General features: G+C 63.0%; 5 protein-coding genes across 5 annotated transcripts in view; 3 read left to right on the top strand and 2 right to left on the bottom strand.

Moving 5' to 3' along the window:
- The window catches only part of AMSG_11924 (uncharacterized protein), a gene marked incomplete at its 5' end in the record, with an annotated part of 2,268 nt that extends 1,085 nt beyond the window's left edge, over positions 1-1,183 (top strand). The window contains one exon of the mRNA XM_013902150.1: positions 200-1,183. Within this exon, the coding sequence (XP_013757604.1) occupies positions 200-1,106 (907 nt within the window). The 3' untranslated portion in view covers positions 1,107-1,183. The remainder of the gene's footprint in view (positions 1-199) is intronic.
- Positions 1,141-7,235, bottom strand: AMSG_05963 (DNA topoisomerase 2; the record flags this gene model as incomplete). Its single annotated transcript, XM_013902039.1, has 2 exons — positions 1,141-5,768; positions 6,433-7,235. 2 exons carry the CDS (start codon positions 7,233-7,235, stop codon positions 1,208-1,210), a joined length of 5,364 nt encoding a protein of 1,787 aa, XP_013757493.1. The 3' UTR covers positions 1,141-1,207.
- A 289-nt stretch (positions 7,236-7,524) lies between these two features.
- Positions 7,525-8,951, top strand: AMSG_05964 (ATP/GTP binding protein). The gene is made up of 2 exons (XM_013902040.1): positions 7,525-7,549; positions 7,961-8,951. Exons 1-2 carry the CDS (start codon positions 7,547-7,549, stop codon positions 8,912-8,914), a joined length of 957 nt encoding a protein of 318 aa, XP_013757494.1. The 5' UTR covers positions 7,525-7,546; the 3' UTR covers positions 8,915-8,951.
- A 200-nt stretch (positions 8,952-9,151) lies between these two features.
- AMSG_11925 (uncharacterized protein) lies at positions 9,152-12,668 on the top strand. The gene is made up of 2 exons (XM_013902151.1): positions 9,152-11,547; positions 11,634-12,668. Exons 1-2 carry the CDS (start codon positions 9,185-9,187, stop codon positions 12,640-12,642), a joined length of 3,372 nt encoding a protein of 1,123 aa, XP_013757605.1. The 5' UTR covers positions 9,152-9,184; the 3' UTR covers positions 12,643-12,668.
- Positions 12,664-14,726, bottom strand: AMSG_05967 (uncharacterized protein; the record flags this gene model as incomplete). The annotated part of the gene is made up of 2 exons (XM_013902041.1): positions 12,664-13,149; positions 13,197-14,726. 2 exons carry the CDS (start codon positions 14,724-14,726, stop codon positions 12,664-12,666), a joined length of 2,016 nt encoding a protein of 671 aa, XP_013757495.1.
- Positions 14,727-15,429: the final 703 nt, after the last annotated feature.

Below are 15,429 nucleotides of genomic sequence, written 5' to 3' on the forward strand. Positions count from 1 at the left end.
GCAGCGAGCATCGACCCTGCTCCCGCCTCCCTCCCGTCCCCCCCCCCCCCGCCCCCCTCCCAACCGCCAACCGCCACCCTCCCCCCCCCCCACCTCCCCTGCCAACCCCTACCACCCACCACCACCACTGCTCACCGGCACTAAAGCCACTCCACTCCCCCTCACTCCTACTCACACCCACCATGGAATCCAACTCGAGTGAGTTTGTCAATACCCTCCAGCGGCTGCACGAGCTGTACAACGCCCAGACGCGGACACTCGAGCAAGAGCTCCTTCAGTCTCAGGCTGTGGTGGTGGACCAGCGGAATCTGATCTCCTCGCTCGAGGCCAAGGTCGCCGGCCTCAATGCCCGTGTGGCAGAGGTTGAGGCTTCGCATCGTGCTGTGGTCAGCGAGCGTGCTCATCTCCTCGACGAGAACGTCCAGCTCGCTGCTGCCCTCCAGAAGACCAAGACTGATCTCTCCAAGCTCGTCCACTTTAAGCAGGCCATTCTTCACACCTTTGACGATCCTGACCTCGCCCCCTCCGCCGCCTTTTCGCCGCAGCGTTCTGGTGCGTCGTACGCCACTCCGCGTGCTGGCGCCTCTGCGGAGCCGCCGCTCTCCTCCTCGGTCTCCGCCGCCCTCAACATCGCCGATCGCTACTCAACTATGGCCGCCTCCGAGCTCGCCTATGCCGGCACTGGAGTAGCTACTCAGAGCCCACCGGCAAACAACTATGCGGCACCGTCGACTCCGTTGCGGTCGTCTGTCTCCAACGCTGCCGCCGACGAACTCATTGCTGAGATCAACCGCTCCATCAACTCGCCGTCATCGGCTGCTCGAGCCTCGCCTGTCCGCCCGCGGACAATGCCGCCATCGGCCAGCACCGCACCGGCTTCGCCCGGCGGGCCGGCCCTCGACTCGGTCGACGGCCGTGAGTTTTTCCGCGCCGCCCGCGCCCGCCTCTCGTACGAGCAGTTCAACGCGTTCCTCGAATCGATCAAGGCTCTCAACAACCACCAGGTCACCCGCGACGACACGCTCCGCAAGGCCTGGGAGCTGTTTGGTCCGGCTGGTGAGGATCTGTACGCTCAGTTCAAGGCCCTCATTTCCAAGCACGCATGAGTGGGCTCGGCGCTCTTCATGGCTGTCGTCTTCACAGGTTACAGGTTTCTTCACTTCCCCCTGACGAGGGAGCGCAGCCAGGCTAGGCTGGTACTACGCGTCTACGAGTAGGCAAAGTCCGAGTCCGAGTCGTCATCAAAGCCAGCATACGAGACGGTCGTCCGCGAGCCACGGGTCGAGCGCTTGGCCCGCGGCGTCCGCGTCACCATCTCCACCGGATCCGAGCCCGAGTCGGCTCCCGAGTAAACGTCGTCATCAAACGCGTCGTCCGAGTCGGACTCGACCACCTTCTTCTTCTTCTTGGGCGCGGCCTTCTTCTTGGGCGCAGCCTTCTTGGTCGCAGGCGCAACAACCTTCTTGCGCTTGGCCGGCGGCGTGCCGGTCACCGACGGCAGCGTCGGGTCCACGGCCTCGTCCTTAGCCTGCTCAACCCGGAGCTTGATCCGCTCCATCAGGGAGAGCTGCGACATGTCGACCGCCGCAGGTGCCGGAGCAGCCGCAGCCTCGGCCGCCGGCGCCGGCGCCGCAGCCTTGGCCTCCTTCTTGCGCTTGCGCGACGGAACGGCCGGCGCGGCGTCGACCGCCTCAAGATCGGTCGAGTCGTCGTCCTCGGTGTACGTGACCGACTTGGAAGTCTTGCGGGCGCGCGACGAGCGCGCCTTCTTGGGCTTGGACGTTGCAACAGCCTTCGGCTTGAGGAAGCCGTCGTCGGACGCCGAGTCGGCGCCCCAGTCGTCATCGTCGTCACCCCAGACATCGGCCTTCTTCTTCTTGCCACCCTTCTTCTTCTTGCCGCCCTTCTTCTTGGTCCCGTACGACTGGTCCTTGGTCCGCGACGCAGTGATGTCGGCAAAGGCCGCCTCAAACTCGTCGAGGTCAAAGAGCCAGAGGTCCTCGGGCCGCTTGGAGAGCAGCTCCTTGAGCTCCGCCTCCTTGGAATCGCGCTCGGTCACGAGCGCCTCCATCTTCTCGGCCGTGAGCGACCAGATCGGCATGGAGAGGAGGTAGTTGTAGTCGGAGGCCTTGACGGCAGCCACGGTGGTGTCGTCGTCGTCATCGTCGTCGTCGCCGTCGTCACCGGTCGCCGTCTTCTTGGCATTTTTGGGGAACGGCGTGTAGCCTTCGGCCACAAGCGTCGCCACCAGCTCGGCCTTGCGGACGCCCGAGACAACGAGCGAACCGTCGATGACCGCGCCAATAAAGCGTGCCTTGTTGTCGAGGCGGCGCCAGGCCTCGTCAAGCTCGGCGGTCAGGTGCTCCTTGCGCTTGATGTAGTACTCGAGTCGGAGCGCAAAGAAGTCGCGGATGATGTTGCGGACGTCCTTGTACTTGCGGATCCGGGTCTGGGTGTCAAACACGTTCATGTTGGTGACCGAGATGGTGGTCGAGACCTTGAACTTCTTTGTGAGGCCGGTCGCGAGCGCCGCCGCCATCTGCGCCGACGTGAGTTCGATCTCAAACGAGACCGTCGTGTCGGTGTGGTACTCGGTGTAGCCCTTGATGGACGGCTCCACCTTGGCGGCCTTGCCCTTGCCGGTTGACTTGGGCGGGTCGATGAACGACTCGAGCAGGTCCTTGGTGCTCTGCGTCCAGCACCGGATTGGCAGCTCGTCGATGCGAAGCGTGGTCTCCGACGTCTGGGTGATGATGCCGGTCACGGTGTAGCCGATGAGCTTCTCCTTCTTGTACCGCGGCTCAATAGAGCCGCCAAAGTCGCGGTACCACGGAACGAGCGGCTCAAGCTCGGCGTCGACACCCTCTGCGATGAGCTTGCGGATGGCCGCCGCAAGGTCGTACGGCGAGTAGTTGGGGATCGAGGTCGACCAGCCAGTGCCAATGCCGTCGCACCCGTTGACAAGCGCCATCGGAAGAATCGGCATGTAGTACTCGGGCTCGATCGTCGCACCCTCCTCCTCCTGGTAGGCGAGGAGCGCGTCGTCGGCCTTGGGGAAGAGGTACCGGGTGATCGGGTTGAGCGCCGTGAAAATGTAACGCGGGGAAGCCGCGTCCTTACCACCCTGGTGGCGGGTGCCAAACTGCCCGTTGGGCATGAGCAGGTTGATGTTGTTTGACCCGGTGTAGTCCTGCGCCATGCCAACAATGGTGGCCGCCAGCGAGGCCTCACCATGGTGGTACGCCGAGTGCTCGGCAACGTAGCCGGCAAGCTGGGCGACCTTGATCTCCTTCCGCAGGTCACGCTTGAAGCACGCAAACAGGATCTTGCGCTGGCCAGGCTTGAGGCCATCAACCATCGACGGGATCGACCGGAGGTTGTCCTCCAGTGAGAAGAGAATGAGCTCGCGGTTGACAAAGTCCGAGTACGGGATGACTTCGGCAGTCATGTCGAGGAAGGTGCCCGGCTCAAAGGCCGAGAGCCACGCCTTGCGCTCCTCGACCTTCTTCTTGGAGAAGGCAAGGTCGATGACCGTGTCGGCGGCCTCGCCCTCGTGGACAAAGTCCTTGACGTGGGTCGGGAGGTCCGAAAAGTACTCCTTGGCCTCCTTCGGCTTGGAGGTACCGAGACCCTTGTAGTACTTGATGGTCCAGCCCTTGGTCGAGCCGCCAAGCTCCTCCTTGAACGTCTCGTACTCAGGGAGCGTGTAAAAGGTGTGCGAGGTGCGGCCCTTGCTGGCCTTGACAATCGGCGTGATGAACTCGCGGAGGAAGCCCGGAACCTTGAGGAGCGACGGCCAGAAGGTGTGGATAAAGTTGATGACTAGGCCCTTGATGTGCGAGCCGTCCACATCCTGATCCGTCATGATCATGATCGAGCCGTAGCGGAGGGTCTTGATGGTATCGGCGTCGTACTCGACCCCGTGCTTGAGGCCCATGATCGTCTTGAGGTGCGTGATCTCGGCGTTGGCCATGATCTGCTTGACCGACGCGTCGCGGACGTTGAGGAGCTTGCCGCGGAGCGGGAAAACACCGTAGAAGTCGCGCCCGACAACCGAGAGGCCAGCCACGGCGAGCGCCTTGGCGGAATCTCCCTCGGTGAGGATGAGCGTGCAGTCCTTGCCCTTGGCGGTTCCGGCCTTGTTGGCGTCCTCGAGCTTGGGCACACCCGTCACCCGCTTGGTCCGCTTTCCGTTGGTCTTGCCGAGCTTCTGCTTGGCCTTAAAGTTGGCCCACTGCGTCACAGCCTCCTTGATGCCCGACTTGAGGACTTTCTTGAGGAAGGCGTCTGTGAGCTTGCACGTCGAGCCAAAGGCCGACGCCTTGGTCGTCATCTCCTCCTTGGTCTGCGAGTCGAACGACGGGTTGACGATGAGCGACTTGACAAAGACAAACAGGTGGGCCTTGATCTGGAACGGCTGGATCGAGACCTTGTTCTTGCCCTTGGTCAGCTTCTCGCGGAGCGACTTGACCACCTGGTCGGCCACGTGGTCGACGTGCTTGCCACCCTTGGACGTCCAGATCGAGTTGACAAACGAGACCTGCTTGAACTCACCCTCAGATGGCGCAATGCACACCTCCCACCGGTCAGAGACCTTGGCGTACACCTTCTCCTTGGCCGCCATGTCGCCGAGGTACATGTTGACATAGTCGGAGAAGTTCTTGATCGGCAGCTTCTCGCCGTTGAGGTACACCTTGAGCCCGCCGTTGCAGCCGGCCACGTCGTAAACGCGCTTGGTCATCATGGCCACGACGTCGTCCTCGAGCTCGGTCATGCCAAACTTGGCGAGGTCCGGCGTGAACGTGATCTTGGTCCAGTTGTCGCGCGCCTTGCACTTGGTAATGATCGGCTCGTCGCGCGACGACATGTTGTTATGGAAGACTTGCTTGAACTGCCGCTTGCGCGAGCCATCGGCCGTCTCCACCACAAACCGCGTCGAGAAAATGTTTGTCAGCTTGGCGCCGAATCCGTTCCGCCCGCCGACCACCTTCTCCTGCGAGTCGTTGTAGTTGGACGAGGTAAGGAGGTGGCCAAAGATGAGCTCCGGCACGTACATGCCCTCCTTGGCGTGCATCTCGACCGGAATGCCCGACCCGTTGTTCCACACCGAAATGGTGTTGTTCATCTGGTCGATCTCAACCTTGAGCATCGACATTGTCGAGTCACGCTGCTTGTTGTCGGCGGCGTTGACCAGAATCTCATCAAAGATCTTGTACAGCGCAGGGACGTACGTCACCTCGCGCTCCTTGGCCACCATTGGCTCGGCCACGTTGCCCGCCCGCGACGACGTCGTCGACGTCGACTCACCAGACGTTGCACCTGCGTCATCGTCGTCGTTCTTGGCCACCAGCGTGTACGTCCGCACCGTCGTGTGCTGCGTCGAGCCGACGTACGTGTCCGGACGATGGAGCACGTGCTGCAGCTGCGTCATCCGCGAGTACGTGTCCTCCACCGAGGGCTTCTCGCCACCAGCCGTGTTGTCGTCGGCCTCATTGCCGCCAGCCTTTGCAGCCGCGATCTCGTCGCCGCTAGCAGCGACCACGTTGGTGTCAACCTCGCCCAGCGGCGCCTTCTTGGCTGCCTTCTTGCCCGCCTTCTTGGCTGCCTTCTTGACTGGCGCCTTCTTCGGCGCCGGCGATGCCCACGATGCTGCGCCGTCGTCAGAGTAAGCCGACGGCTCCCAGTTGTCCTCCGAGTAGTTTGAGAACGAGTCCACTGCAGTGCCGGCGCGGGGAGCGAGTGTGAGTGGCGTGGAAGCCTTGGCATGTCTGCGGTGAGCGCCAAAAATTCAAAATTTTGAACAAAGCGCGCCAATTCGTTCTGCCTGTGTTAAACCTCTTTAGCCTGCTTAGACACTAGCAGGAGACGCTACATAGACAGAGCAAGAGGTTGGAGGAGGCATGAAGGGCGGGGAGAGGGAGGGAAGGGGGGGAGGGGGGAGCATGGGCCGGGGGGGGAGGGGGGGAGGGGGGGAACAAAAAGGCGCGATTTGATCAGGGTGGCAAGACGTCATGTCGCCTGAGGCCGTGCGGGACGAAGGGGGGTAAAAGGTAGGGGGATGGGAGGGAATGGTAGGAAGTGGAAGAGGGTGTGGAGTGAAGAATGTGGCGTGTGTGCATGTAAAGGGAGGGGGGGGGGCGGAGTGTGTGGGGAAGGAGGAAGAGGGGGAGGGACGGGTCGTGGCGTACTCTTGACTGGACCCGAGAAAAGTCTTGCTTGCAAATGGCGGCAAAGTTGGGCCACTCAGTCAGCGGGGAAAATCCGCCACGAGCGCGCGCGAGTTGGCCGTGGTGGGCCAGACTAGGTTGCCTGGTGGCAAAGAGACGAGGTGACGCGGTAGTCACCCTCCCGCCCTGGCAGATGGATCCAGAGGCAGAGTCCAACTTGGCAGGGCTTGGGTTTCGACCCAGGGCGGCATGTCATGAGTCGGACAGGCACCGGCGCATGGACCAGATGGCGCGATCGCCCGAAGCGAGGCCGCCTCCGACGGATGAGCCAACGAGTTCTGTCCATTCAAAATCGCCCTGGCCGGCGGTCGCTGCGTAAAAGGTGTCGAGGGCGCAAAGGCCGCGCTCTTCGTAAGAGAAAAGGATGGTTGTGGCCGAGCTGGCGGCGTAAGCCCGGAGTGTGGCGGCAAGCGGCTCGACAAACTCATTGCACTTGAGGCAGTCGCAAGCGACGATGTAGTCAAAACTGTCGTCGGCGGCAAGGCCCGCGCTGGCGACGACTGCGGGGTCAACGGCCACATCAGGCGCCCACTCGAGCTCGGCGGCGGCGGCAGATCCACCATGCGCCGCGACAGTCTTCTCGTTGGCGGCCAGATTAGCGGCGAGGAGCGGCACGACAAGAGCTTGATCGGTAGCCACCACAGCAGCGCCGAGCGATGCCAGGACAAGCGCAGTGTGGCCGATGCCTGCGCCAAGCTCGAGGACTGACTTGCCCATCCAGGTGCCTGTAGCAAACGATGCCGGATCGGTGACAAAGTTGGCGGTGATCATGGCGCCCTGCCACACCCATCCGCCCGTTCCAACGTCCGTCGACTCTTTCAACACCAGAACCAGCTCGTTGTCCGCCTCATGAGTGTCTGCCTGCGGGAGTACGCCGAGAGCGAGTGGTGGAGAGGTGATGGTAGTCGTCACGTGGAGCTTCCTCGTCTCCTTCTCCACCTTTCCATGGCGCACAATGCTCCAACCCTCGATAATGACCGGCTCAAGCGTGTCCTCTTCGTCAGCCATGTTCTCGGTCGCTGTCTGGCGTCGAGTGCAGTGTGTCTGTGGCGCCAGCCAGCCTCTCTGGCCTCGCCTCGCGGGGGAGCCTGTAGCCCCCACCACTATCTCCATCGTGAGCCGATGGGGTAGATGATCAAGAGTTGCATGTCTTGGGTGTGTGAGAATTTGGTCATGAACTGGTTTACAGCTCATGATTGGTTGGGGTTAGGGAAAAGGGGGCAGCGGGGGCGGGCAAGGATGCGATACGAACGAGGTGTGGAAGTGGAGGAGGTGGTCGGTGGTCATTGACGGCAACATTCAACTTGAAATTTGACAGAATGGTAAGGCTAGCCTTTTGGCGGTATGCAGGTATGCACACCCCAACACTCCAAGGACAAGGACAGCATCCTCCATGTCTATGTCATACATATAGATTTTGAGAATGTAGTCGGGTGTGGTTGTGGTTGTGTTGGTGGTTGTGAGGAGGGGAGGAGGGAGTGGGAGGGAGTGGGAGGAGGTGAGGCGAGTAGGGATCAAGATGGGCGCCAATGCGACTCACGCTGAACATGGATTGATGATGATGGGGATGGACATGCGGATGGGGGGGGGGGCACGGGCGTGCTGGGGGGGATCCTGGTTTGGATATGGTTGGCTGGGCTGGGGGCGGGGTGGACTGGGCTGTGAACTGGGCCTGATCGAATGGTTGTACGACTTGCTCGGGTGCGTGGCGCTGTGACTGGGTGGGGGGATAGGCTGCCGACAAGCAGGAGATGTTTGTGCCCGAGTGGAACGGATGGAAGGAGGTGTTCCTCTGCGGAACCGAGTGGTCCAACTTTGATCTTGTGTACAAGACCGAGTGGATGTGGGATTTTGACCATCTGTACGAGGACCTTGTGGCCGACGACGGGGCGCTGGCCAAGGCCAAGAAGGTGTACATCTTTGGCACGACCGAGCCGCAGCTTGTGGATGTGGGCGATGTCACCTCGCATGTGGTCCCGATCCCGACGCTTGTGGCTGTGGCCGGTGACGCGGATCTCCCGTCGACGCTCGGCATCAAGTCGGTGCAGATGGCTGAGGAGACCATTGTGCCAATGAAACAGCAGGGCATGGAGTGGGTCCCTATGCGCTCGCTGGTGGCCTCCGACTCGGACTGGGCTGACCACGAGGTGTACGTCCTCACGTGCAAGACTCGCCGGTCCAAGGTCAAGAACATGGCCGAGGTCGACGCTCGCCGCTACGAGTACTGCCTCCCGTACATCTTTGTGCCGCGCCTCAACCAGCTGGTCAAGGGCGACTACGACTCGAACGTCTCCATCATGCATCCGATGTCGTTCAAGACCAAGGGCAAGAAGGGCAAGAAGGGCAAGACCGACTCGATCCGTGCCGTCTTCGACTACGACTGGCGCTACGACGGCGACCTCGACGAGTTTGTCGTTCAGTACCTCAAGGACGCCGGCCATCCCGAGCATCTTGCCGGCGACCTCGCAGACCATGTCCGCGAGCGCGTCGCCGCCGCCAAGGACACCATTCGCGCTGAGCGCCAGGCCATCAAGAACAAGCTCGACGCCTTTTCACCCGAGGAGACTAAGGCTCTTGACGAACTCGTCTTCCACAAGTACTACCCGCAGAACGCCTTCCCCAACATCTCCAAGGTCAAGTCGCCGTACATCAACCGGTACTTTGGCCGTGCCAACGAGGTCCACTAGCTCCCAGGCCACGTTTTAAACCCCAGCTGTGCGCTTGCCCCCGCCCCTGCCCCTGCCCCTGCTTTTACGCGTGATCGCCTTCGAGATCGCTATTGAACCCCCCCCCCCGCCCACCCTCCTCCCTCCGGGTGCAACCGCCTAGGAGGCGAGCTCGATCGGTTCGGCCATCAAACGACGAGGCAACAAGGAGGTGGGGGGGGAGGCAGAGAGGAGGTAGAGACAGAGTAAAGCAGCTCACTGTGTACCTGGGAGAGGGAGGCACAAGCGAGTATGCGTATCTATATCAAAGGAGGGTTGTGGACGAATGCAGAGGACGAGGTGCTCAAGGCGTCCATTATGAAGTATGGACTTCGCAACTGGGCCCGTGTCGCCTCGCTCTTTGTCCGCAAGTCAGCCAAGCAGTGCAAGGCAAGGTGGTATGAGTGGCTCGACCCTTCCATCAAGAAGACTCAATGGTCAAGGGAAGAAGAGGAGAAGCTGCTGTACTTGGCCAAGGCCATGCCCATGCAATGGCGGACCATTGCACCGCTCGTCGGTCGCACTCCCGCCCAATGCCTCGAGCACTATGAACGGCTGCTCTCTCAAGCTGCAGGCGGTGATGCCTCAGAGCCAGGCTCCGGCAAGGGCGGTGAGCTCGACGACCCGCGGAGGCTCCGCGCTGGCGAAATCGACCCAAATCCAGAGTCCAAGCCTGCAAAGCCCGACGCCATCGACATGACCGAGGATGAGAAGGAGATGCTCCAGGAGGCCCGCGCCCGCCTTGCAAACACCCAGGGCAAGAAGCACCGCCGCCGTGAGCGCGAACGGCTGCAGGCCGAAGCTCGTCGCCTCGCCACCTTGCAGAAGCGCCGCGAGCTCTCGGCAGCCGGCATCGAGCTCAAGCCCAAGCGCAAGTCGGCGAAGGAGCGTGCCCAGGTCGACTTTATCAAGGAGATTCCGTTCCAGCAGCCGGTTCCAGCTGGCCTCTTTGAGGTACCTGCGGCGGAAAAGCCGCGAGCCAACGCCGCCGCGCTGGTCGGCAAGTCGGTCCGCGACATCGAAGGCCTCACTGCCGAGGAGCGCCAGATTGAGGACCGCAAGCGCGAGGCCAAGCGCCAGAAGCTCGCCCGTGCCAAGGATCCCACCGGCGCCCTGCTCAAGATGGCCAAGAGCAAGGAACTTTCGTCGCGCGGCGCTCGCGCTCCGCTCGTTCTCCCGGCTCCGCAGGTCACCGACGCCGAGCTGGGCGCGCTCGCCAAGCTCGAGTCTGCCACTGCGGCCAAGATGGCTGCGCTAGGCGCCACCGGCGCCACGCCGTCGGGCCCTGGTGCACTCACCGCCTCGCTGCTGACCAACTACGCGGCCACGCCGGGCGCAGGCTCTGCTACACCGGCTCTCGGCCCAGCTGGGCTCCGCACGCCACGGGTCGGCGTCACCGGCCCACCGGCTCCGCCGACGCCGCACGCCGGCATGGCGTCGCAAGCTGCCATCATGGCTGCGGCCGCTGAGCTCAAGGCCCGGACCGCCGCGACGACGCCGCTGCTCGGTGGCGAGTCGACTCCGATTCGGCCGACGCTCCCGCTGTCGGTGCCAGCGCCGGCGCCGCGGCCGGCTGCCACGCCTGTGGCGCCGACGCCGCTGCGCGACTCGCTCGCCATCAACACTGGCGCCACGCCCGCCCACGACGAAGCCGCGCTGCTTGCCGCCGTCGCCGCACAACGCGCCGCGGTGAGGTCGACGCTCCGTGAGCGCCTTGCTGCCCTGCCCAAGCCGTCCAACGCCGAGTTTGAGATTGTGCTCCCAAGCGACTCTGGCGCTGCTGCCGAGGACGCCTCGCTCGAGAACGCTCCGGCCAAGCTCGGCAGCTCGGCGACCATTGTCGACCGCGCCGAGCGTGAGGCCGCAGCCGCTGCTGCTGCTGCCGCCGCCGCCGCTGACGCCGCCGCTCTCCGCTCCGCGCCGGTCAAGAAGGGTCTGCCGCGCCCACCTGCCGCCGCTGCATCCGTCCTCACCCACCCGAGCGAGAACGTGTACCCAAGGGCGTCACCGCTTGCTGCCGCCGAGAACCTCATTCTCGCCGAGGCCGCCCGCCTCGTCGCGCATGATGCTGTCCACCACCCGGTCACCCGCAAGGGCAAGGTTAAGAGCGGGAGTGACGCCGCGGCGCCGCCCAACACCGACATGGCGCTTGCCGACCTCATGAGCGCCATGGAGCTCATCGATGCTGAGGCATACGCCGCTGTTCCGCGCGCGGCTGTCGACGCGGCTGCGGCCGTCGACGCCGCCGCCGCCATCCCGCGGCTGGCCGAGACCTCGCTCGACGTCGAGTCGAGCAAGGCTCTGCTCTCGCACTACCGCGAAGCTGTGCGCAAGGCGTCGAAGAAGGCCGTCAAGGCCGAGACCAAGGTCACCACCCTTGTCGGTGGGTACATGGACCGGTGCGCCAAGCTCGACGCACAAATCGCAGCGCTTGGCGAGTCGATTGTGACCGCCATGACCCAGCTGGAGTGCCACCAGGCGCTGGCGACCGACGAGCAGCTCGGCCTCACCTCTCGCATCAGCAGCTACACCGAGCTTGTGGCGCAGCAAGGCGCCCGCGAAGCCGAGCTTCAGACCCAGTTTGGCGCCCTCTCCCGCCTCGCCTCTGCCCGACCGTAAATTGTGGCACCCGTCTCCGCATGCACTCGGCCTGGCTGGCACACCTTGCCGTCGTTCTCGCCGCATTGTTGGTGGCGGCGAGTCAGGCCGTGCAAGGCGCTTCACACTCTGTCCTCAACACCACCGGATGGCAAGAGGTGCTGGATGGTCCTGCCTCGCAACAGGCTACTCTCAAGGGCATGCGCGGCACGTATGTGGCGTACACCGAGCTGGCCGCAACTCGCGGTTTTGGTCAGTTTCTGGCAAATGTGGCACATGACGACGGATGGCTCTTGCCAGCCGTGCCAAGCAACGCGTCGTACGGTGGACTGCTCAACAGCCACAATGCGCTCGCGCTCAATCTGCTTGTTCATCATCCGTGCAAGCACGATCTGATTGGCGCCTGCGCGCCGCTCACCTCGGTCGCCGATCTGGGCTCGCTCTTTGTCTCGCCGCGCAAGCTCGTCGCCGGCATGGTTGCCGGTACTCGTGTCTCGCTCTCACAGATTGAGGCCATGCTGGCGGCTCGTCCGGGACCAGATCCGGCTCGTCCAGTGCCTGACGCGCGGAGGCACGCGGCGCTGGTGACCGGCGCAGTCTCGGCGCCAGATTTGATGGCGACCGCGTTTGCGGTCAACGACGACGGCTCGGCGCTCGACTCCCAGCTGGACGACGCTGTCCGCTTGCTGCTGAGCAATCCGACCAAAGGCTTGCATCTCAATCGCCAGGCGATGGCGCTGACGCTCTCGCCGATTTTCAAGTGGAACTCCGCCGAGTTTGAGGCGGCAGCAGGCGGCTCGGTTCTCGACTTTGTCATCCCGTACCTGGCCGACCTCGACATGGATGCAGCAGTGTTTGTTGCCGAACACGCGAGCGAGCTGCGAGTCAACTACTTTCGCTACGAGCCACATGTCAACGGCAACGTGGGAGGGCTCTGCTCGCTCAAGCGATCGCGACCGTGCTACGGCTATGTGGCGCTGTTTGCCACGCTCGGTGGGATGCTGGCTGCGTTTGGGGTTGCGGCCGCGATGATGCTCGCTGCCCGGCGCGAGCGATGCTGCTGGCGCAAGCCGAGCCGGACCTTTGCCTCGGGCTACCGCGCCATCCAGTAGTGGCAGGCTCCTTTTACATGATCAAGAGCGGCGAGTCCGTGTCCGACGCTTGCGCGACGGCTGGCGTTTGGCGGGCGGCTTTGCGCGTGTCGCTGTGACTGTGGCAAGCGGGGCGGGCGCGGCGGTGGGCTTGGCACCGCCTGTCGACGGCGGCGCCGTTGGCTTGCCAAACAAGCCGCCAGCGCCTCCCTGTGCGGCGAGCATGGCCTGCAGCTGCGCAATGCGCGAAGTCGGGTTGGGAGCGGCGGCCTTGACGGAAGCAGACGTCGGTGCGACGGCGCCCGTGAGCGAGACTCGGTTGGCCGGTACATAGCCGTACGCCTCACCGATCTGCGCTACCAGCCATCCGTTTTCGTCGTCCTGGTAAATCCGCAGCTTGTCACCCTTTTTGAACGACAGTTGTGTCTCGGCACCGGCTTGGTAGTCGAAAAGCGCGACAGCGACTTGGATGCCACTCGGTTCGGAGCTGGGCACGTCGTCGTCGTCGGACGAGAGCGCAAAGGCAGCCTGAGCAGCGGGGGAGGAGGCGCGTCATCGTCGTCGGACGAGAGCACAAATGCGGCCTGAGCAGCGGGAGTTGGAGGCACGTCGTCGCCATCGGATGAGAGAGCAAAGTCGGGCGCCTGCTGCACGGGCGAACCATTGTCGTCGTCCGTGATGGCAAAGGCGTCCATGATTGCAGCAGGGGTGTCCTCGGAGAGCTCAAAGCCAGCGACCGAGGCCGAAGTAGCAACGAGAGGCAGGCTGGCGAGGTCGGGGTCGGCAGCTTGGGGCAGCACGTCGTCGTTGTCGTCGTCGGAGAGCTCAAAGGCTGTGGCCGGGTCGGCAGCGTGGTCGGACGAGAGGGCAAAGTTGTGGTGAACGTCGTCAGCGTGGTCGGCAAGCTCACCAGAGAGCACACCAACATGTATGTCGTCATCATCGTCGAGGACGAGCAAGCCGAGGTCATCAAGGTCGTCTGCTCCGACGTCCTCGACAACAATGCCCAGATCGTCGAGGTCGGGCTCGTAGCCGGCGACGGGCGAGACCGACGAGTTGTCGAGGTCGAGCAGGTCAGCAGCCGGCGGGTGGAGCGGGAGCTCGTCGAGCGCCAAGTCCTCGGTCTCGATCTCGGAAGCGCCGTCGATGTCAATGCCCGAGAGCTCGAGCTCGTCGATGATCGGGTCGTCAAGGTCTGAGGCGACCAGAGCATCGAGGTCCTCGGGCTCGTTGGCGGAAGGAGCGTTGGTCGGCGACGCGATGGCGACGGCGGAAATTTCCAGCGGATGGACCGGCTCATAGCGGTGGGTGGGCGACGGGTGGAAGAGAGTGTCCGGCAGCGGGTCGTCATCCTGTGATTCCTCTTGGTAGGCAAGGGCCATGTCAAAGACATGGACGAGCGCCGGGCGCGCGCCGGGCTTGGACGCGTTGAGGTCGACGGTCGAGATGTGCTTGTCGGGTAGGCCGGAGCGGACAAAGGCAAGCGAGTGTTGCGAGACGCCTGGAAGGCCATCGGCGGCAGCGGTCAGGTTCTCCTTGGTCGTTCCGCCCATGTGCGACTTATCGATGCCGCGAAGGTAGCGGACGGTGTCGGCGAGGACGGTGGGCGGGAAGAGGATGTCCTCTGGATGGATCTTTGCCAGCGGCGTGTGAAAGCCGCGGCGGACAGCAAGGGCGGCAAGGACATGCATGGTATTGACGACACGGTACATGTTGGCCTTACGATACAAATCCGAGACGGCAAAGCAGCGACGCTTGGGAATGGCGAGCCGTCTGCAGAAGCGAAGAAAGGCGCGGATGTTGCCCTTGCGCTCAGTGGCGTTGGAAGGCACATTGACGACTTCTTCATCCTTGACCAGATCAGCTTGTATAGCCTTTGCGAGGGCAATGAGCGTCACGCCATCCCTCAGCACGGTAGCCAGATCAGCCGATGCCAGCTTTGCGTTCAACGCCGCTTGAATCCACATGTACACCTCATGCTGCCGAGTGAGAAAGACCTTTGCCTCGACTTCCTTCTCCGTCCACTTGTTCGGCAGTGTCACCTTGACTGGCGAGCTGACGTAGTCTGATGGCGAGGTGACTCTCGTCCGCACAGGCGTCGCCATGATGGCTGTCGTCTCTCCCTCGGACCCTCGCCAGCTATCAACAAGCAGAGAGCGGGTGAGTGCACCAGCAAGACACACACAGCCACACACAGCCACAGTACAGTACAGTTGTACTGGAGTATGTGAGTGAAGTGTGCTGGGAGAGTCTGTGTGGAGGGTTAGGGGTAAGGGGGGGGGGGGGGGGGGGGCCTTTGGGCGGGCCCCCCCCCCCCCCCCCCCCCCCCTCCCCTCGCCCTCCTCCAAACCGCGCGCAATGGCCTGAGGACCGATGGCGGGTCATGGATCATTGATGGCCATCCATTCCATCTATGGGGGGTGATCTTGGAGGTTCTGGGGGGAGGGGGGTAAAGATCAAGAGCGTCAGAGAGGACCATGGCGCGTGTGCTATGGGTCGATGCTGAGCTCCGTGTTGAAGAGCCCCAATGGCGCACCACCCAACCACACACGGACCCACCCACATACACTGGACCCGTGCGTGTACATGATCTAAAGTGATCAAGATCAGAATGAGGATGCAACCAGGCAGAAATAGAAGAGAATAATGATGGATTGTGGGTCAAGAGTGTGTGTGTGAGGTTCTCGCCATCATCGGACTGGTATACGATGCAAGGGTGTGTGGGTGTGTGGGTGGAGGGTCAGCAAGGAGCGAGCTGCCGAGCTCAACCGACAAACGGTCTTCCACAAGTCGAGTCCGTTCGGCGAC

This window comes from Thecamonas trahens, assembly GCF_000142905.1.
Source record: "Thecamonas trahens ATCC 50062 unplaced genomic scaffold supercont1.25, whole genome shotgun sequence".
In the NCBI taxonomy this organism is placed as follows: domain Eukaryota; order Apusomonadida; family Apusomonadidae; genus Thecamonas; species Thecamonas trahens.